General features: G+C 36.7%; 1 protein-coding gene across 5 annotated transcripts in view; it reads right to left on the minus strand.

Moving 5' to 3' along the window:
- Positions 1-8,204: 8,204 nt before the first annotated feature.
- Positions 8,205-22,741, minus strand: part of HNRNPR (heterogeneous nuclear ribonucleoprotein R) — a 36,850-nt gene continuing 22,313 nt past the window's right edge. For 3 of the 5 annotated variants that reach the window (XM_008572837.1, XM_008572842.1, XM_008572849.1), the window contains 5 exons: positions 21,040-21,175; positions 18,284-18,489; positions 13,777-13,926; positions 9,757-9,878; positions 8,205-9,486 (listed from right to left, as the gene is read on the minus strand). In XM_008572837.1, the coding sequence (XP_008571059.1) occupies positions 8,874-9,486; positions 9,757-9,878; positions 13,777-13,926; positions 18,284-18,489; positions 21,040-21,175 (1,227 nt within the window). In that variant the 3' untranslated portion in view covers positions 8,205-8,873. Of the gene's footprint in view, positions 9,487-9,756; positions 9,879-13,776; positions 13,927-18,283; positions 18,499-21,039; positions 21,176-22,741 lie in introns of all 5 variants that reach the window. The other 2 variants (XM_008572856.1, XM_008572828.1) reach the window with 1 other exon arrangement.

Genomic DNA, 22,741 nt, shown 5'->3' on the forward strand with positions numbered 1-22,741 from the left:
TAGAATCTACATTTTTTTTTTTTTTGGCGGATAGCTGGTACAGGGATCTGAACCTTTGACCTTAGTGTTACAACACCACAGTCTAACTAACTCAACTAACTGGCCAGCCCAGAATCTACATTCTTAACAAAATCCCCAGGTATTCCCACCCACTTCAAGTTTGAGCAGCACCTTTGAAAGTGAATTGTGACCGAAACAGCTTAACTAGAACATTATTTTAACCACTAGAAGTTACTTCAAAATCATTTTGATACGTGCAACAAATGATCTCATTTATTTTTTCTTTCACGTTTAAATCAGTCAAATAGAAATAACAACTAATGAACATATCTATATTACTCCTCATGACTTAAAAAGAAATTTCAATAACAATACTTATTGTTAGTTTTATTTAGATCAAATTGTTTTCCACACCAACTCTATGCAGATTATATTTTAAATATGGTTAATATGATAAGGCTCTATTTGTTAACAGAAAACACGGAAAATTCCAGTAGGACAAGCCAATGCTAAACACGTACCTATACTTAAAAATGCTTTTAATACTTAATTATACCATAAGTTGCCAGAAGGACACCCAAGTCCTTCTGACAAAACCAATTCACATACTTGAGCAATAGCCAAATATACAAGCATCATTATAATAGGTTCAAATGAAAACAAAACTTGTTTTAATGCTAGTTTGATCAATATAAGACAAAATTTTCAAAATAGTTATCTAGTTGATAAAAAATGTAAAGGTCTTTCAAAATATATTCATTTCTGCTTAATATACTTAAAAACCTAAGCAACTGAACTTTATAAAGGATTCCTGGGGTATAAAATTAATCCCTCAAGAACACATACAGAAATGTTTCCAAATTCTATTAAAAAGTGCTCTGTAAAGTATTAAGAGATCTGCAATAATGCATTATTTTCAAATTTAAGGAAATATTTTTCCCTTTACGTATCTGAAAACTTGAAGCTGAGCACCTTTTTTCACCAATGCTATTATACTTGACAGTACTGATCCTCATCCGTGGAAAACACCATTTTATTTTAAAAGGTATGACTAAGTTTTGTAATTTTATGACTAACCTCCTGCCCTCTTAATAAACAAGACACCTAGGTCTAAAAGCCACTGTTTTGATATTTAAAGTAAATAAGTTTAATAATACACTATTTTGCTTATTAGTTTTCTGAGAAAATGTCTATACATGGTTCTTGTTATCAGTCACAAATTTCAGACTAGAGAAACAGAAATGTGATTTTTTTTCATAGTTATATGTGGAAGACATTCACCTGTGTGAATATGTGACTATACCCCACAGAAAAATATCTAATAAAATCTTGTTATTCCTAAAAATAAACTAAATAAGATCAGGGCTTTAGGTAGAGCCAAAAGATACCAATAAAACCTAAGCTTAAAATGTTTGTCAAAAGAAACCTTTCTTTATTTTCAGAAAAAATAAACCAGAAATCAGTGAGCTGCCCCACCTTCCACCCAATCTCCAGCTCTACCAACACCTAAAGGTGCCCAAGTTTAGGTATTTTTAGTGTTAGTACATTCCTTCCTGTTCCAGGGACTGATCTTTTGATTTCAGGACAAAAGAAAAAAAATTTTTTAAAAACAGTAAACTCTGTAAAATACTAACCAAGGAGATGTATTCTGTCTACCTTTTCTTATGTTAAAACCATATGGTAATCAGTTTCTTCCTCATAACTCAAATTTATTTAACAGTCTTCATTCAAAAGAGATAAGGTAGATTATATGTACTACTATTCTTTCTTAATAAATTTGATGGGGGTTGGCAGGTTAGCTCAGTTGGTTAGAGTACAGCCTTGTCACCCCCAGGTCATGGGTTAGGATACCTGTACTGGCCAGCCACCAAACAACAACAACAACAACAACAACAACAACAACAAAAAATATATATATATATATATATTTTTTTTCCCTTTTTGTCTTTTTTCGTGACTGGCAACGGATCGCAACCCTCAGTGTCGCGCCCGTACCGGACCGGGACCGGCAACGGGATCACAACCCTCGGTGTTGCTCCCGCACCTCGCTCAGCCAGTGAGCGGCCGGTCTGTATGTGGGATCCGAACCCTCGGCGGGAGCGCTGCCATGCTTCCCAAGCGGCGCACTGCAGCAGTGCGCCACCGGGCCGGCCCCCCAAAAATATATATTTTTAAAATTTGTTTATAGATTATTTGGTCCCTATCACCTTTCTCTTAAACCTCTGTTATTAATGGCACTGTCCACAGTGGAATAAAAACATTATTTCAAGTAAATCTCCATTTTGGGTTGCACAATTTCTACTTTTTTGACCAGTGAGGAACTGAGTATACCCTCAAGAAAAATACGTCTTAAAAAAACTACAGCATTAAGGCTACCTGCCAGAGATGGGATCAGCATGAAAACAGAAACCTTATAAAGTTTACTTTAAGAAATAGAGAATTCTTTATATGGTACTTCCCGTACCCAGGCAATATCTCCTGATGGTGCATCCAAACCCTCCAACACAGCCTTCTTCAAATATTCCCCTCACCACTTCTCCTTCACTTGTGACATGTTATGTCAAAGGCTCAAGGACACTGGGGCAATAAAAAGCCTACTGAAAGCACTGTACAAGTGTTTCCATTTGTCCACCTCCGTAGGTTGTCTAGGATCATTTCCAGTGTGGTTATGAAACAATTTCATCAGAAAACCTTTATCAGCAGCCTGTTATGCCAAAGCCAACATTTCTATCTGACACCTATAGACCCAGCTCTAAGCCCAGCAAAGCTACTTTCTGACAATTTAATAAACCCCAGGAGCTCAGCCCTTTTATTTTTATTCTCCCACTCCTTCACTACCTTCCTTTGAACATGTACCAAATATCTAATACTGAATTTGAGGATAGAAACTCCATTTGACTACAAAAGCCTCAATTACATAACTATTCAATCTGTTTTGCACAATCGACCCCATCACACCCCACCCAAAATCACCAACACAACATTTTGAACATGATAAATTTTATTAAAAGTATTTAACATTGTACAAATATTCCAATACAGTTATGGTACATGAACACTGTACCAAAAGCATGATTTTTATTAAACTGATGAGTAAATGAAAAAGGTCTTCCAAATGTCCCTATTTTGATATTTCTCATGCTACTGTATACACACCAGCAATTTAATATTTGCAGGAGCTTTCAGTCCAATTATAGAAATAGCCTTAGAACATAGTACTAAACATCACAATAAGATTCATTAAAGTACAATTCTACCTGTTATTGAACAGACTAGAAGTCCCTTTTGCCCAACCCTCATGTTAGAAATCAAGATAAGCAACGTTCATGGGATCCTGACAGTTACTACATAAAATGAGAACATTTATTTATATTTGGGCAATTTAAGTTCATCTCCAAAATACCTCCTTTTTTTGGTCCCATGAAATGTATTTCGTTGTTAAGTGTGTACAGCTTCCTTAACTTATGTGAACTCATCAGAATTACTCGAGTGCTTACCATAAAATTCCCCAAGGAGTATGTTACTTAGTGCAATCTTTGAATTTCTATACTCTGACCTTTTCTAGCACTGATACATGCATATGTGTCAGAAAAGAAACAAGTACCTCAACACAACACTGCAACCAATGCAATTCTTAAAGCTTAATTTCATTGTAGTGATATACAGCTAGTCTATAGCAAACTGATACATAAAGGTTTATATTCATGACACTGACTAGCACATGTTTAACACCTAGGAGATTCTTTCTAGACTGATACCGCCAACAAATAAAGAAGGTACAGTACTACAAGAATACTGAGGAGGTTCTTCAGAATGAAAATCCATAGTTACTTTTAATCAGTGTTTATATTACAATTATTTTTTATATGGTACGGTCAGATATGCCTAGATATTAAATTTAATTTCCTCAATTTATACTTTACCCATGGAATCACCAACAGAGTGTAAGATGAGAGATTTTAATCTTTAGCAATTATCTAAATACTGACTCAATTCTACTAATATCTATTAGTCCTATCAACTGTCCTGGGTTTCAGACAAAACACAAGTTAATAGGTTTGTGCTTCTGCTTTGTTCAAGGTCTTAATATTTCAGCTATGTAATTCCCTCTTGACCCAAAGTCATTACATCAATGTAATCTCTAAATTGAGCCCACTATTGTCTGTGAAATTGCTAAAAATTTTAAGTTTCATTTTACATTAAGATTTATTTTGGAAGATTTTTAAAAATAAAAATCTTCTAGTGTTTAAACCTTCCATTCTATCAACACCTTCCTGTTTTCACTACAATTAGTGTGCAATAAACACCTCAAGATGCATTATATGCTAACCTACCCAATAAAAATGTACTATACATGGTACTAGAGGGACTGAAATCACAGTAAAATAAAGCAAATTTATTGTCTCTCCAAGAGACTTTTTAGATTATAAAGGGTCTACCTTGATCACTAAAAAGATACCCTGAGTATTTCATTACTTCATACTTGCAGGCTTTTCTGCTGATCTGCTACCAATTTGAGAATATGTGAAGTACTTATTATATGTTCCTATTAAGAACAGAATTATTTAAAAGTCTTACTTTTCTACAAGGCTGACATAACTGTCCACTTACAGGATACGGGATTCTCCCACACTTAATGCCCACTAATAAAAAAAAATAGGAAAAAAAAAAGTTCTTACCAACAATTCCACTGGTTATCGTCCCCAGCGAACCCCACCTAGCAAGTCGACATCATGACATGTCAGGTCAGGGCAGCCTCAACCTCGCTTCCCTGATAGTCAGGTGATAAAAGGAAGGAGTTAAAACAGGAAAAGTATACTTGCAGATTTCTGGATAACATCTGAAAATGATTAAAAAACAAATACAAAACCAAACCAAACCAGAGCTTCTGGTAACCTCTAAATAAAAAAATATATACATATATATGTATTTAAAAAGAAAAAAACCTTTTCTAGTAAGATTAACAGTAACTACTTCAAATTAAATATTTACATTACTGGCCAATATATTAAATACGCAATATTTTTAAACCTTGGTGTTTCCATTTCAAAAGCAAGACCTAATCAACAATCTTCTAACGTAAACATATCTGGTTAAAGGATTTGTTATTCTGGATTCTCCAGTCATCCAATCCACTGGTTTACTGAGAACACTACCCCTAAGTTAACAGAAGCTCCCATTCTTAGAGAAACATAAACACACTTATAAATCCAGTGCACTCTTTCTATAAGGCTTTTTCTTAGCTGCTCTCTTGAGACTCCAAATAATAAAGGACAACACTCACATTAACTTCAGCTGGTTTTCTTTAAGAATACTGGATAGCTTAATGTAATAAAATTCTCCTTGGAAAATCAAAACAGCAAATTTTAACAAATTTAGTAATCTGTATAAATGACAATAGCCTTATAGCAAGTATTTACTGGAAGGGTTTGGTTTTACAAATAATACACAATTAATAAAACGTAGGTATGATTATATTCAATGGGCAGGAAGCAAATGATATAATGAGTTTCAAGAATATTATATGACTTTATGCTAGGAGTGGAATTTTATGTCTCTTCTTTTGGAATTTAAAATATGTAATTTGTTTTGATGCATGCTGACCTTTTTAAAAAGAGGGTTCACCTCCTAAATCAGATTTCAGTCAAGTGAGAGAAAAATTATCTACTAACAGAAAGCATTGGGCTTTCTTATGCAGAATAACCCCAGTACTTAAGAAAACTGAACAAGTATTATACTGAATTCCTTTAACTACAGAACATAACTCATTTTACATATCTTTTGATCAAATAAACCTGGATTTATCAGAAATCTGGCAACTTATTAGAACTTTTTTGCTTTTAAAAGATTAAAACACCTTCATATGAATACATACATTTAAGCAACTGCTATAAATGAGTGATCAAATAAAAATTAGCATTCCATTATCTAAAAGGGGTATATTTGTCAATCTCAGGCAGATACCTATAAAAAAGAGGTCTACCACAATATAAATATATTTCCCAACACACTTTACTGAAACAGGCTCCTAAATAAAGCCAAATCAATTCAGCTGGGGAACAAAAAAATACAATGGCAGAAAACCAAATTCCTCAGAGTTCGTAATTTTTGTGTATTAAAAAAAAAACTAAGGCAAATCTATAATAAAGAACTCCCTCAATTGATATTTTTCAGGTTTAGATTTATTTCTGTGAAAAGATGAGTTCTGAATCTATTTTCTGAATGCTGCTACAGTGATAATTTATAAGACATCAAGGAAGAACAGCTCTAAAGTGGGATTTAATGTTAATAGGGTTATGCTTTTTGGCTAAATAGCCACAAAAACCTATAAAGCAAATATCAGAGGGACACCTCTGTAGATATATTTTCAGCTGGTAAGAGGAACAAAGGAGATGGCCACTTTAAAGTCAAAATATAATCTGTGATTAAAGGAAAGGATTTTGACATGGAAACCAGGTTTTATTCTTTTGTTTTTGCTAGGGTTTATATTTCAGGATGGATGAGGGAAACACAGTAAATTACTTTTTCAGAATCACTTCTATTCCCATCCCCAATTTTCTTTATGACAACTTTGTAGCTTATAACATGTAATTTTAAGAAATACAAGCAACCCAAATTTTATCTGTAGATTTTGTTCAAAAAAAAAAAAAAAAAATCAAGTTTTTATTTAAGTCTAATTTAGATGTATAGTTACAGCTTCAAATTATATTTTCAAAGTTTAAAAGCAGCATTTAAAGAATGTTTGGTGTCTTTACTTGTATACAAGGGTGTTAAGAAAAACAACTGAATAAAGCCTTACCAAATAAATACTCATGATAACTCAAAACTTCTATACAACAGACCATAATTCCTTCATCAGTTTCCAAAATTATAAAAGGAACATTAAGAAAGGCCTGTTAAGTTACCATACTCTGTAATGAGTATACTTTCAAAAAGAAATGAAATACATGGATTTTCATCAGCAAATATTAGTTTTCTTATTTGAAATGGAGAAGCCATGAAATCCAAAATATGGTCTAACCAAGCTCACAAGGAATTAAATGGCTCATGATTTTGAAATCTAATATTGCTATCACAAAAGACACCAAACAGGAACAAAACACAAAATAATGGAGTGTCCATTTTAATTATTCGCTAATGGCTTATATTTTTATCACTATATAAACTTTTTTTTTTTTTTTTTTTTAAAAAGATGACCGGTAAGGGGATCTCAACCCTTGGCTTGGTGTTGTCAGCACCACGCTCAGCCAGTGAGCAAACCGGCCATCCCTATATAGGATCCGAACCCGCGGCCTTGGTGTTATCAGCACCGCACTCTACCAAGTGAGCCACGGGCCGGCCCACTATATAAACATTTTAGAACCACCTAAGAATGAAATGGAAGGGAAAATTTGATAGTAACTTGAAAGTGATCCAGACTTTTCTGTACTGTAAAGTTTGGATTCTTTTGTTCCTCTCATCCTCAAGCAAAAAAGTCATTAAAATAAATTGGAATTTCTAAAGGAAACAGATGTTATAACTTGGCCAACAAAAAACTTAGCCATTAGAGATAGTGAAAAAATAAAAATAAAAGATGTGTTAACAGAAAGAAAGTTAGAGATATGACTACTAGATACTTTTAAGCCTCTCTTACAAGGCATGAGTGTTTCTCAAAGCAAATTTACGTAGCAAGAGAAAATTATACTCCTAAACCTATAACTGAAGTGTAGTCACATGTATACTAAAACTGAAGTCCGCAGTGCAACTGACGCCACAGTACTAACAGTTTTCCCTGTACGTACATTCATTTATGCAACAAATAAGGTCTTCAGCCACAAATTATCCTTTATAGAAAGAATGTGGGTCAAAATAAATTGCAGTCTGCTTCCCCAGCCCCATTTTACTTGTTTTAATACAAATTATCCAATGCCTGCAAGAATGTTCAAAAGCCTTTGAACCTTTTAAAAAAATAAATAAATAAATAAGGGATAAAATTTCAAAATTAGAAGAGACTATGAAAAAACACCAATCAATTAAGTGCTATTTGGAATAAATATTGAATTTAGACTAATCTTCATTTTCATATCCAGAATACATGTAGGACTAGACAAGAAATTTTGCATGAATTTGATCACTCACATAGGCAGTTATACTTTGAAAATAATATTCCTTGCAAGGATTACGAATAAAATAATGTTTTAGGACACAATTGAATTTGAAATAGGTAATGTTTTGAATAGATTTTTGAGTTTTATTGAAATCTTACATGAACAAGAAATTGGAAATACAATCACATCAAAGAACAAATTGTCACGGCTTTGACGTTTAAGCCAAACAAATTTTGTAGGGCAGTTTCAAAAAGGTGTGAAGTTATAACAATTTAAAAACACAGTTAACCTACTTCTAGGAATGCAAAACATACAATCATAGGTTATTTTCAATACAAGAAAACTTAAATTTGTTTGCTTTAATTTCTTAAAACTACTAAGACAAAGCACTAGCTTGTATTTTTATTTACAGCATACTCCATACTCCTATGTAATCTATCCCAAATTCAAAAAACTGAAACTGTCCGAAACCAAAGATTCTGCAAAATCATGATTTAACATTGTGCCCAGCTTGTTTTGAAGCTAAAATGAAGCCTGAAACGATAAAAGCATTGTAAACCCCAGAATAAGGGAACTCTGCAAGCCCAGTAATGTCCAAGAGCATTTACGAAAAGAGGAAAAATAAAAAGACTTGAGTATATACACAATAGTGATTTCTTCAGCCCAATACAAATGGCAGCAAACTGCTACTTAAAGATGAAACAGTTAAGCCAATTTTTTTTTTTGAAGAATGTAGATCTAGAGCCAATCGTATCTTGCCAATATCATTTTCAAGCCCTCACTTGTCTATTTCCACTGTTGCCCATAAGTATCCTGATAAAATTCCTGGTTGTCATTATTGTAACCATAGTTACCAGAATAGTCACCACCTTGCTGAAGCGGCTGCTGAGCGATGGGTTGGGAACCCCAGTTCTGTTGGTTGTTGGTCTGACGACGCTTGGAATCAGGTTGGTTGTACCCATCTGCCTTTCTCTTGCCTCCTACATTGCCCCCACGATTGCCCCGAGCTCCACGGGAACCACGGCCTCTCTGCTGTTGGGCAGGACCCCCTCTGCCACCCCTAGAGCCTCTTGGTGGTCCCAAAGGTGCCCCCCTCTGTGAATAGCCAGCTCTACCTCTTGGAGGTGGTGCTCCCCGCCCCCTTGGTGGTGGTGGAGCACCTCGCCCTCCCCTTCCTCCTCCTCTTCCTCTTACTGCATAGCCATCATCATAGCCGTAGTAGGGATCTTCATAGCCTCCACGATAGTCGTGATAATCATAACCATAGTAATCATCATAGTAATCTTCATAGCCATAGTAATCTGGAGGGTAGCCATATCCACCTCTCCCCCCACCACGACCCCGACCTCTAATTGGAGGTGGCATGCGAGGAGGAGGGTGATAGTAATAATCTTCATACCTAGCAATGGAGGGAAGGGAGAAAAGAAAAAAATTAGTTTACTTCAAAACTCTTCCGGATTTTGTCTTATTAACCTGATCTCCGTTATCAAGTTATTTACTCTTTTTTTGTTTTGTTTTGTTTTGTTTTTTGATGGCTGGCTGGTACGGGCATCAGAACCCATGACCTTGATGTTACAAGGCTGTGTTCTAACTAACTTATTAGCTAACCAGCCAGCCTTCAAGTTATTTATTTTTGTTCAAAGTTGTATCTATTAAAATGCAGACTCACGCAGTGCTTCTGGAGGCCTGTCTAGCAGCTTGACGCTCTTTCCTTTTCTTGTCTGGTGGCTTGGCTAAGACTATTTCAATTTCTTCCCCTTCTATTTCTTTGCCATTCATTTCATCCATAGCCTATACAAAATTAGAAAAATAACTTTATTTTACAAGTAACAGTATTTTATTTTATTTATTTTTATTTTATTATTATTATTTTTTTGTCTTTTCCTGACCGGTAAGGGGATCACAACCCTTGGCTTGGTGTCGCCCGCACCACGCTCAGCCAGTGAGCGCACTGGCCATCCCTATATAGGATCCGAACCCGCGGCGGGAGCGCCGCTGCGCTCCCAGGGCAGCACTCTCCCGAGTGCACCACAGGGCCGGCCCATAACAGTATTTTAAAACAGAACACAAATTATCATTTGATATACCTAATAAACAATTTACTTCACAATTATTTTAATTTGCCAAAGATGAATCTAGCCAGAAAGTAAAAATAAAAGAACACACAAAAAGTAACTTCTCTCTTAACCTTATCATCTTATATGTAAACTACTTTGATAATAAAATTGGTGTCCTGCTATTATATTTTAAAATTTAAAAGAGCTGCCTATCGTGGGTCCTTAATTCTAAATAGCTAAGTTCTTAAAGCTTAGCCATACCAAAAATACAAGTCCATATCAAGGGAAAATGCCAGTATTTATACAAACAACACAAAAATTACTTAACTTTTCAGGATTCATATCTTTCTTTTTTTGGTCAGACCCAACAGCCTCTTTCATTCTTGTCAAGGGGAGTGCTAACCTCTCCTTTCATACAACCTCAGGATTCGTATTTTTAAATAAACATGTAGCATTTAACATACAGTTCTTGGGGGCTGTCTGGTTAGCTCAGTTGGTTAGAACATGGTGCTGACAACACCAAGGTCCAGGGTTCGATCCTGTACTGGCCAGCCACTGCCCCACCTCCTAAAAAATACAGGTCTTACACAGTTCTTACACAAAAATTTCAAGGATTTGAAACACAAATGAGGTTATCAGTGAAATTCAACACGATACTGACAAAAAAACCCCTGCAACCCTTAACCTGGAACATACGTGGGTACTTCAAGAAGTTCATGGAAGGGCCGGCCTGGTGGCGCACTGCTACAGTGCGCTGCTTGGGAAGCGCGGCGGTACTCCCGCCGAGGGTTCGGATCCCACATACAGACCGGCCGCTCACTGGCTGAGCGAGGTGCGGGAGCAACACCGAGGGTTGCGATCCCGTTGCTGGTCCCGGTCCGGTACGGGCACGACACTGAGGGTTGCGATCCGTTGCCGGTCACGAAAAAAAGACAAAAAGGAAAAAAAAAAAAAAGAAGTTCATGGAAAAATAGAATTAAAAGATAATATGAATCTTGCCATGAACTTTTGGAAGTGGCCTCATACTTTGCCTGAATAATTAAAAGCACAGAGCCCAGAAAAGGCCTGGACTAACGAAGACTCAAGCAATCTCCTAGAACGCAGTAATCAAGCATTCCATATTCTAGTCCTTTACTCATGCTGTTCCACCTAACAACCTGTGCCACACACATATTTCAAGGTTCAGGTACTCAGTAACAAAATGTCCCCTCCTCACCATATTGTTTCCCTATACAACCTTTATCCCCTCTGGGCACACAAAATAAAATGCTCTCTTCATGAAGAGCCTTCAGTGATTTATAAGTATCTAGACAAAAAATAGACTTCTTTTAGATTTCAATGTTCCCCATTTACTACTTCACCTTTGGACTGCTTCAGCTAAAGCAACTAAACAAGTCTACAAAAGTTTGCTAGTATAAATAAAAGAATGGAATATCTACTCTGCCCTGATGATCCTGGAGTTGACTTCCAGTTCCTGGACTAGAAATTCTGTAATTTCTCTTTTTTTGCTTGTTTTATTTTTGGCAGCTGGCCAGTAAGGGGATCTGAACCCTTGACCTTGGTGTTATCAACAACATGCTCTAACCAAGTAAGCTAACCGCCAGCCTGAAATTCTATAATTTCATAACCTTATTTGGTAAACCATCCTACCCATTCTTATAAATATTTTATTTTATTTATTTATTTTTTCCTTTTTGTCTTTTTTACTGACCGGTAATGGGATCGCAACCCTCGGTGTCACGCCCGCACCGGGGACCGGCAACGGGATTGCAACCCTCGGTGTTGCGCCCGCACCGTGCTCAGCCAGTGAGCGGGAACCGGTCTCCACATGGGATCCGAACCCTCCACCTGGGATCCGAACCCTCGGCAGGAGCGCCGCCACGCTCCCAAGCGGCGCACTCTCCAGTGCGCCACCAGGCCGGCCCTAAATATTTTAAATAAGGAAAACCAGTTATTTAATACCAACTGAATCAAAAGGAATATTTAGAATGTATAACGTTATTAGTTATCTGTGTTCTATACCATTGGAAATTTCAGAAGCCAAACATTAAATTCTGTACTAAAGTGTGAATTTTATGAATAATACAGCCTCACTAATTAGCTTCCATCAACAAACAAACCAATTAATTCTATACCAGTCAAACTATGATCAAGGAGTAAATCAACTATTATGTACAAGAAATATCTCTAGGCCAGCCCAGTGGCGCACTGGAGAGTGTGCTGCTTGGGAGCACGGCAAAGCTCCCGCCGAGGGTTCGGATCCCATGTGGAGACTGGTTCCCGCTCACTGGCTGAGCGAGGTGCGGGCGCAACACCGAGGTTTGCGATCCCGTTGCTGGTCCCCGGTATGGGCACGACACCAAGGGTTGCAATCCCGTTACCGGTCAGTAAAAAAGACAAAAAGGAAAAAAAAAAAAAAAAAAGAAATATCTCTAACAATTACTTAAATTAAGCAAAACACAATCAATGCAATTCTAACTCTAAAATGAATAAATAAAGGCAAAACTATGAAGAACTAACCACACCATTACAACACATCTATTGAATTAAATATGCTATACTTATATGTAAAGTCATGTACCACTCAGTTTCTTTCATAGGTTCACAAAACTGAGGTAAGGGCTGGCCAGTTAGGTCAGTTGGTTAGACCACAGTGTTACAACATCAAGGCCAAGGGTTCGGATCCCCTAACCCACCAGCCGCACCCCCCCCCCAACATTTCTTGGAAAAATGGAATTAAAAGATAATGCGTACGGGCCAGCTGTCCCCCCACCCTGCCCCAATCAAAAAAACAATAACAATACAAAACTGAGATAAAAAGAGTAGCTATAATACATTCACTATCTATTTATTTATTATTTATGACGACTAATTAGTATACCTTGTAATATTTACAAGGCATCATGCTATCAAACCTTAGGCTTACAAAATAGAGATAAAAAATAACTTGCCTAAGGGCCGGCCAGTGGCTCACTCGGTAGAGTGCGGTGCTGATAACACCAAGGCCATGGGTTCGGATCCTATAGAGGGATGGCCGGTTTGCTCACTAGCTGAGCGTGGTGCTGACAACACCAAGCCAAGGGTTGAGATCCCCTTACCGGTCATCTTAAAAAAAATAAAATAAAAAAATAAAAACTTGCCTAAGTTCACAACCTCAATAATAATCTGGCTTTGAAATATAGTCTTAACCTGTTATACTTCTACCATTTTACAGAGATGAAAATTCCAAAGCTTAGCAAAAGCCAAAAACCAATTTTATTTCAGTTTTTTTTTAATTGAAACATAGTTGATTGTACATCTGTGAAGTACAGCACTGAATATCAATACTTGTGTGCAATATGTGATGTTCAAATCACAATAATTAGTATATTCAACATTATACAATGTAATTGATTTTCGTGACCCTTTACCAATTCCTCCCTAACCCCCCACCCCTGCCCCCTTTCTCACCTCTAGCAACCTCAGTTCTGTTATCTTTTTTTGAAAGTTCAATGCATTATTGTGATTGTTATTTATTTTTTAGTCCCACTTATAAGTGAGGATTTATTTCAATTTTTAAAGTCACTTTATGTGTTTAACAAATTTCAACAACAAAATTCAAGTATCAAGAAGCAAAATCTCAAAATTTCTACCTTAACAGCTGCTCCTCTGTCTTCAAAATGAACAAATGCATAATCTTTCAACTTCTTCACTCTTTCAAGTTTTCCAAATTCAGAAAATGACTTTTCCAATATTTCTTCTGTCACTGTAGTAGCCAAGTTTCTCACAAATAAAACTTTCACCTAAGAGCAACAAATACACAAATTTGGCATTGGCTTACTTAATTTTGGCTGAAGTCTTATACTTAAGTATTTCTTCCTGTTTTCATGGCATAAGCTTTCCTTCTCTAAAACACTCAGTGCTAAAAGTTCTGTCATAGGTAGTATGAGAATCTGCCGAGAAAATGATTCTGATATTAGTTGCCAATTTATATAAATTGTTGGTTCCTGTCTTCTCTCACCCTGTCATTAAAGAACCTAGCACTGTGAATAGAACCTTCAAGGAACCAACACATAATTATTACTAGGTTGATTCATAAATTAACATGGTCCTTAAGTACCCCCTCCCCAAACAACAAGTTTTTCTGTTTTGTTTTGTTTTTTTCCCCTTAGAACTGGATAACCTTCCAAAGTTCATATGAAAAAATAAACAAGAAAGAACAGCCAGGAAAAAAATAAGAGCAAAATTTAGAGACTAGCCCTGTTGGATATAAACAAACTATAATGCTTAAATGACTGAATCAGCATAGTGTTAATCAGAAAAAAAGATAAAAGTTGGACCATATCTCACACTATATACCAGGATAAACTCCAAATAGATAAAAATTTTAAATAATGAAAGGAAGGGGGGTGGGAGGAAGCTATGAAAATATTAGAAGAAAATAAGGGTGACTCCTTTTATCCAATACTGGAGTGGGGATGGCCTTGTGACTTAAAATTTACAAGTCATGAAAGATTGATATATTCAATTACTAAAAATCAATTTCTACAAGGCAAAAAATACCATAAAACAACGTCAAAAGACAAATGATAAATAGGGAACAAACACTTGCAACTTATATCACAAAGATATATATCAGAGCACCAGAAAATAAGAAAAAGCTCAACAACTGAAAAGAAAAACAGGCAAAATTTATGAATGTGTGGTTCAGACAAAGAAACACATATGGTCCTCAAAACATATTTAAAGCTCAAATAGTAAGAGAAGCAAATCATTAACAGCATTGAAATACCATCTGTTATCAGACTGGCAAAATCCAAAAGTTTGATCATACACTATTTCGTCAAGGATGAGGAAAATAGACCTCTTGTGTTTTGCTGCTGGGAGTATAAAATGGCACACCTCCTACAGAGGGGGCTGTGGCAATAGTTTAATAATTACAGATGCATTTACCCTTTGCCTACAATTCTACCCTTAAGAATCCATCCTACAGATGTATCTGCACTTGTATCAATTTACATGATACAACCTTATTCATTTACAGTACAAGGTACTTCAAAAAACTCATGGAAAAATGGAATTAAAAGACATACGAATTTCCATGAACTTTTTGAAGTACCCTTATATTATAATAACAAAAGATTGGAAACAACTCGATGTCCAGCTAGCTGAATATACTATGGTATTTCCATAAATGGAATATTACGTAGCCACAAAAAATAAGGAAGAGCTCTGTGAGCTGATATAGAAAAATTGCCAAGATACACTATCAGTGAGACACATTCCCCCCATATTTTTACATCTCCAAAATAGGGATACAACTTACAGTCAATGTGATAAGCAAGCACTGTGCTATAGTGTAACTGGCAGCATTTTATAATATCTCAGTGGTACATATAATATTGGTGTATTTCCCTATAGCTGATGAAACAGGATGGTAAGTAAAGCAAATATACATCAGTGAATACAGTAGGCTACTAGCAACCATTCATGTAAGAACTAAGGAAAATAAGAATATATACTCATGTGTGCCTAAGGAAACACTAAAGGAATAAAATACAGATTACTAAAACTGGATGCTTTATAGGGGAAAGGGACATATAGTAGCCCCGGGGATAGGTGTATAAGTGCGACCTCTCTGTCTATACCTTTCTGTGTAACTTTTGATTTCTGAACAAAAGAAACATCACCTATTCAAACAAAAAATTAACAAGCACACTGAACTAATTGTACTTCAGATAAAGGGCTATAGGAATAAGGATCTGGGGAGAAGACACTGATTCAACAGGAAAAAACTAACATTTTCACCTCTACTTCTTTCCCTTTATTTTTCTCAATGTTGTTATATTGAGGTCTAGCGTCTACATTAGACAGGCCCCCACTGGTTTATTTACTTTTTTTTTTGGTTACCTCAACGCAGATCTTTTATTCTTTTCTGTGATGGAACCATAACATAGTATATAAAAATTACTTGTTGAAATTATGTCTAAAAATGTTCAACAGAGGGCCGGCCCGGTGGTGCACTGGAGAGTACGCCGCTTGGGAGTGCGGTGGCGCTCCCGCCGAGGGTTTGGATCCCATGTGGAGACCGGTTCCCGCTCACTGGCTGAGCGTGGTGCGGGCGCAACACTGAGGGTTGTGATCCTGTTGCCGGTCAGTAAAAAAGACAAAAAGGAAAAAAAAAAAAAGTTCAACAGAAAAAAAGGGTCCCTTTAAGAGAGATACTTATAGGCTCTTAGGTTCTGGTTGATTAGAAAACTGACCCAACTTGGGCCGGCCTGGTGGCACACTGCTACGGTGCGCCGCTTGGGAGTGTGGCAGCGCTCCCGCCGAGGGTTCGGATCCCACATACAGACCGGTTCCCGCTCACTGGCTGAGCGAGGTGCGGGCGCGACACCGAGGGTTGTGGTCCCGTTGCCGGTCCCGGTCCGGTGCGGGCGCGACACTGAGGGTTGGGATCCGTTGCCGGACACGAAAAAAGACAAAAAAAAAAAAAAGAAAACTGACCCAACTTGGCAAAGAATCTTCAGTGAACTTTAACACCGACAGAGTGAACAGCAGAAGCTTTACTCTAATGAATAAACTTTTTCTTTCAATTAGAAAACAATAAAGGAGTCAGTTTATACTTGATCCCCAGTTTATAGAGACCTCCTTCACTCTGAAACCTGTTTTTGATACAGAAAGAATAGTTACTAGTAATAAAATCTCAAGGTTTCTAACCCTAAAAAGAGATTTAGGATGAATTTCCATCTGAAATGTGTACCAGGGGTACGTGAAAAGTGATTGATAAGCAAATTACTAGCTACACTTTAGATTTTCAGGGGTTTTATTCCTCCCTTATAATGTGTAATATATCTATAACGCTAATTTTAAATGTTTGTATAGAAAAAGCAATACAGGCTATGCTTAGTATCTACAGGTAGTTTCAAAGTTGTAGAGGATCTTATAGATTTATCCAAGCTCAATAAAATAGATGACATCCAAGTTCAGTAATTTGTCCAAAGTCATAATTGTATTTGGAGAATAAACAACTGGAAATAAAAATCAAGCTAGGAAAAAATTAAAAATAAGGGCTATTTAGGTCCCCAGTCCCTTTCCTAGACACCCATATACTCAAGGAATATGAGACAAAAGATACTGAGCAGCACTTTTGAGAGCCTCTCTGGTTCATTCTCAATGAATCTTCTCTGCTTAACTCAAAAAGGTTTTTGCCCACAAAGACTTTACCATACTAGTATAAACTGCAATACTTCTCTAAATTAGTCAGAGCGAGGACTTGCTTCTCCAAAATCTGGAATAAAAAAGCTTGTGGGAAAGACTTCTCAGTCAAGAAGAATCCAGCCACTAATTCATGGCCATCCATAGAGTTGCTGCTTCCCCAAGAAGGGAACAGACATAAACAAAATACTCAAGAACTCACTGCAAACAACAGAGACTCTGCAGCAGGGACTCTGATGTGTCCCTTCAATCCTAGGAGTCACCCAAAGGAAAGCCTAAGAACCAGGACTCATGGCACCAGCATTTACCAGGCAAATATCCTAGCAATGCAAGGACAGGGCTTAGGAGGAAACTGAGGGCCCTCCACAGGACTTGCCATGCAAATTTTGCCACTACCATATAACAGCAAACATGACAATCCTATACCTTTCTTCATGGGGACAATACTCTAAGGGAACCTGACCATTAAAAAAAGGAAAGCTTAAAAAAAGAAAAAGAAAAATTAGCTATAAATCTAAATAAAATATAATTCATGGCCATGTGATAAAGTCATACTATGGTCAATGAAGGTTATAATTTATAAACTCTAAAACATTATTTCTCTCTTTACTCATCAAGATCTTGTCTTTTTATTACCTCCGTATCCCTCTTAGTGCCTAACACTAAACAGATATTCAGTGTATATGAAAACACTTAATTGAAGGGATTTCATTTTGGTTCCTTTTGCACATTTAATTGGCAGGAAAGGGGATGGTTAATGAAAATGCCTGAATACCAAGACAGGCTGTTAACTTCAGTGTTAAAGTAGCTCCTTGCCTAAACAGTTAATTAAGGTCAAGAGCTACAATTTGTATTTATCATAAAATTAGAAAAATTTGAGCTTTATTCTGAGTACAAAATTTAAATGATAACCCTACCCCCACCCCAAACAACTGCATTTACCTTAGCCATGACTTCTGGATCTGGTTCTTCCACAGGGTCAGCCCATTCAACTGTAACTACATTTCCCCATACTTTTACTTTTCCACTCATCAGCCGGCGTCTGGCTTGTGCTGCTGACTTGTGATCCTCATATTCAAGGAAGCAGAACCCCCGATTCTTCTTTTTGTCATCAGGTTGATGATAGAGAATAACGTCCACCAAACCCTCTGTTAAACCAACATCCAGATATATAAGCCAAAAGCATCCACCACACATCTAGCGATTAGGCAGACCTAAATCCACTTGCTGACGAGCAAAAAATAATTGGAGAAGCCTCAAAATAAGCCACCAATTACCTAGCAATCAGATCGGCATAATTAGTTATGGGGTTTGAGACAGTATTCCATGTTCCTTTTTGATTTTAGGGGTCCTAAAGGTACAGCCATACACTACAGGTCCAACTACTGTATTTTGACATTTAACATAGTACAGTGTTTTAGAGTATTTGATATAACGTGACCTCATAATTTATAAAAGGACTATCAAAGGACCTTAAAAACCAAATTAATATAAATCCAAGAGAACTTTCAACAACTAATCATGGCCAAAAATCTTCCTTGAATCTAACTTAAATGTTAGTGTTTTAGCAAGAATCAAAGTGATTGCTAAATATTAGTGTACCTCTGGTCTTAGTCCTTTGCCCTTGCCTCTCTCTATATATTCTATCTAGGTAATGTCAGCTAGCCCTACTTTTAAATACTATTTATACTCTCATAAATGTTTAGATTTTTATTTCTAGGCCAGACGTCTCCAAGCTCCAGATGTGCCTGTTTGCCTGACATATCCCTTTTGATGTCTTAGACACTTCAAATTTAACATGTCCAAAACTGCACAATGCCAAAAACTATCCCCTAGACTATTCCCTATAATTCCCTATCTAATAAACAGTGTCATCCACCCAGCTGTCAAGCCAGAAATCAATGAGACATTCTTCATTTCTTCCTTTACTTCATCTCCCCTATCCAATACCAAACCCATTTACTTCTATCTCTATTGCTATTATCCTAGTCCAATCTTTTATGTGAACTATGACAGCCTCAACTAATTTCCCAGCTTCTACGCTTGACCTCCTCTCCAAGTCTTTATCCATACAGCAGAAAGAATAATATTCTGTAAACATGAAACATGTTATTCTCTGCTTAAGACTTTCAAATACCTTCTCATTGTATATACAATAAAATCTAAACTCCTTACATAGTCTACAAAAGCCCTGCGTACTTCCTCTCATACAATTCTATTCTAACTCTACCTTTGAACAACATTGTCCTTCCCTCAGTTACTTTAATATACTGAATTTTTTCTTGCCTTGAAGCCTTGGCATAAGTTGTTCTCTTGGAATGCACTTCCTTTTGCTCTTTGTATGTTATATCCTCCACTCTTCCGGTCTTGATTGAAATGCCACCTTACCATAAAAACCTTCATAACTGTCAAAACAGGGATAGTAGGTATTCCCTAGCTAAACATCTTGCATTTCCTCATTCACAGTGCTTTATCACACTGTGTAAATATTTTAAAAATTTTTTTGCCTTATCTCCTTTCCCAGAATGTAGACTCTATGAGGGCAGAGAATAGGTCTCATCTACCACTGTATCTCGCACACAGCACAATGCCAGGACTTAACAGGCACTTTAATAAACATCAGCTAAAGGAATGCATAAGTGGACATGAAGCCAGAAAAGAGCTGGTAGATAATAAAAGAGTGATGAGGTCAAAGAACTGTGCCAGTAAGGGTATTTGACCAAAACAATTATAATGGGTAGTAGCAGTGGTTACAAAGTGGGATGCTAGAAATCAAGATTTCAGAGTGGGTAGAATTTCTGGTGACAAGATCCAGAAGGTAATCTGGATATGGTGGAGCTGCAGTAAAGAACTAGAGATGAGGTGATCACAGAACTAGGAGTCTAGAGTCTTGGATGGTTCATCTGCACAGATATTAAAGGTACTAAAGAACAAGTCGATTTAGGGCAGAAGAAGAAGACTATAAGCCAGAATCAATCTTCAGATTAATAAATAAAAGGATGAAACCAGAAGAGCAATAGATAACAGCTTTAAGGAAGGGGAAAAGAGAATATAACTGGATGACAAAAATGTAAATGAATAGTGGTTTTCACAAGGGGAGGCAGTGATGTAAAACAGTGTTTTTAAATCATAGGTAGTATCAGTGGATCTTGGCATTTCAAAAAATGAAATGGAATACAAAATAACAATAAATCATGTGCAATAAATGGAAGTATGGTTTTATTAAATTGTTTCAGTTATACATAAATGTACATAGACCTGTGATATAAAACGTTCTTCCAAATTAATTCCATGGACTTAGAATTGGAAATTGAAAAAAATCTAACCTAGACAAGGCAACAGGTAGAAGGAAGTAAGAACTTTCATCCTCTTGGCCCTAAGGTACACTGAACGTCAGGGAGAAAAAAGTCTTCACTTGAGGGCCACAGAGCAAAGGCTCTGGCAAAAACCAAGATTCAATTAAAACAAAGAAATGAATAGAACATTTAAGTAATTAAGGATATGAGAAAACTTGCTTAGTCCAAACCAGTATAAAACAGAAAGGAAGCAATTTAGTCATGGGAGACTTTAATTCTTAGTGTGATATACACCTCCCTATCTATCTATCTATCTATCTATCTATCTATCTATATATTTTAGCACTTATAAATAGTACAACAAATTCCCAAAATTAATTTTGAAATACATTTTTGTTTTACCTGTGACTTTACTGAATTCTTCCAGAATGTTTTCTTTAGTCTTATTCTTCGGAATGGATCCAACAAAAAGTCTGTTGTTTGCCACAGAAATGCACACTCCAAGGTGTTTACCAGGGCGAATTTCATAGCTGTCACACTGCAAGGAAGAAAAGAACCAGAGACCCCAAAACCACCCCAAACTCAGAACAACTGATCTTAATCTAAAACATTCAACAATTTAAGGCCGAATGCTCCCTGCTTCATGAACTCACCGAGTTCCCTCATGCTTGCCATAATATGAATGCATATTTTAAACTTCACTGTTATGGTCTCTTATTTTAATTTGGTTTTGTAAACCTTCACTGCCTTCCATATAAAAGGACTCAAAGTTATTCACTTTATTTTTTAAAATATCTTATTTCTGGGCCGGCCCGTGGCTCACTCGGGAGAGTGCAGTGCTGATAACACCAAGGCCCCGGGTTCGGATCCCACCTAGGGATGGCCAGTTCGCTCACTGGCTGAGCGTGGTGCTGACAACACCAAGCCAAGGGTTAAGATCCCCTTACCGGTCATCTTTTAAAAAAAAATAATAATTGGGGCCGGCCCGTGGCTCACTTGGTAGAGTGCGGTGCTAATAACACCAAGGCCCCAGGTTCGGATCCCACATAAGGATGGCCGGTTCGCTCACTGGCTGAACGTGGTGCTGACAACACCAAGTCAAGGGTTAAGATCCCCTTACCGGTCAAAAAAAAAAAAAAAAATAATAATAATAATAATAATAAAATAAAATAAATAAAATAAAATATCTTATTTCATATTTCAATTTTATCTGAAAGTTTTTTGCCAGAGATTTTCAGAAAAAGTACCTGAGACTAATCATTCAGGGTCCTTGGGGATGAAATTAGATATAGATGAGCCATAGTCAAAATAACAGTACATAGGGCCGGCCTGTGGCTCACTTGGTAGAGTGCAGTGCAGATAACACCAAGGCCACGGGTTCGGATCCCATATAGGGATGGCCGGTTTGCTCACTGGATGAGCATGGTGCTGACAACACCAAGTCAAGGGTTAAGATCCCCTTACCGGTCATCTTTTTAAAAAAAAAAAGAAAATAAATAAATAACAGTACATAAAGAGTAACAACTATGTTTAATCAATGTAAAAGAAATAGAAGAATTTCACATTCTACACAAAACATAAAATTCTAAATGTAGACATAAAGTTTTAAATTGTCTATTGAACACAATTCAAAATTTTATGAAAAAATAGGAATAAAAATAGGTAAATCACTATAGTGATGGTTTCCTTAATATATTTTAGCTTCTTGTGTTTTGATGTTACTTACCCATTAATTTGCTATAAGATATGATTATTAAAAAAATAAAATAAAATCACCCATATGTTGCCAAAAATAAGGAAATAAAGTTTGAAAATTTAATATTAAATAAGCAAGTTTAAAGGAAAAACCCATAATAAAAACTACAAGCTGGGTCAAGCTAGGAGTGGAACAAATTCAGAGCCCACTAATGAAACCAAAAGCCTTGGTGAAATGGATTATTAGTTCTAGAAGGGCTAGAACTAGACTAAGTGAGGACCTTAGATGTATGCCAAAAATGACAGTTTAAAATACTGAGTTAGGGGCCGGCCCGGTGGCGCAATGGGTAGTGCGCCGCTTGGGAAGCGCGGCGGCGCTCCTGCCCGAGGGTTCGGATCCCACATGCGG

Source organism: Galeopterus variegatus, unplaced genomic scaffold, assembly GCF_000696425.1.
Source record: "Galeopterus variegatus unplaced genomic scaffold, G_variegatus-3.0.2 Scaffold50, whole genome shotgun sequence".
Lineage (NCBI taxonomy): Eukaryota > Metazoa > Chordata > Mammalia > Dermoptera > Cynocephalidae > Galeopterus > Galeopterus variegatus.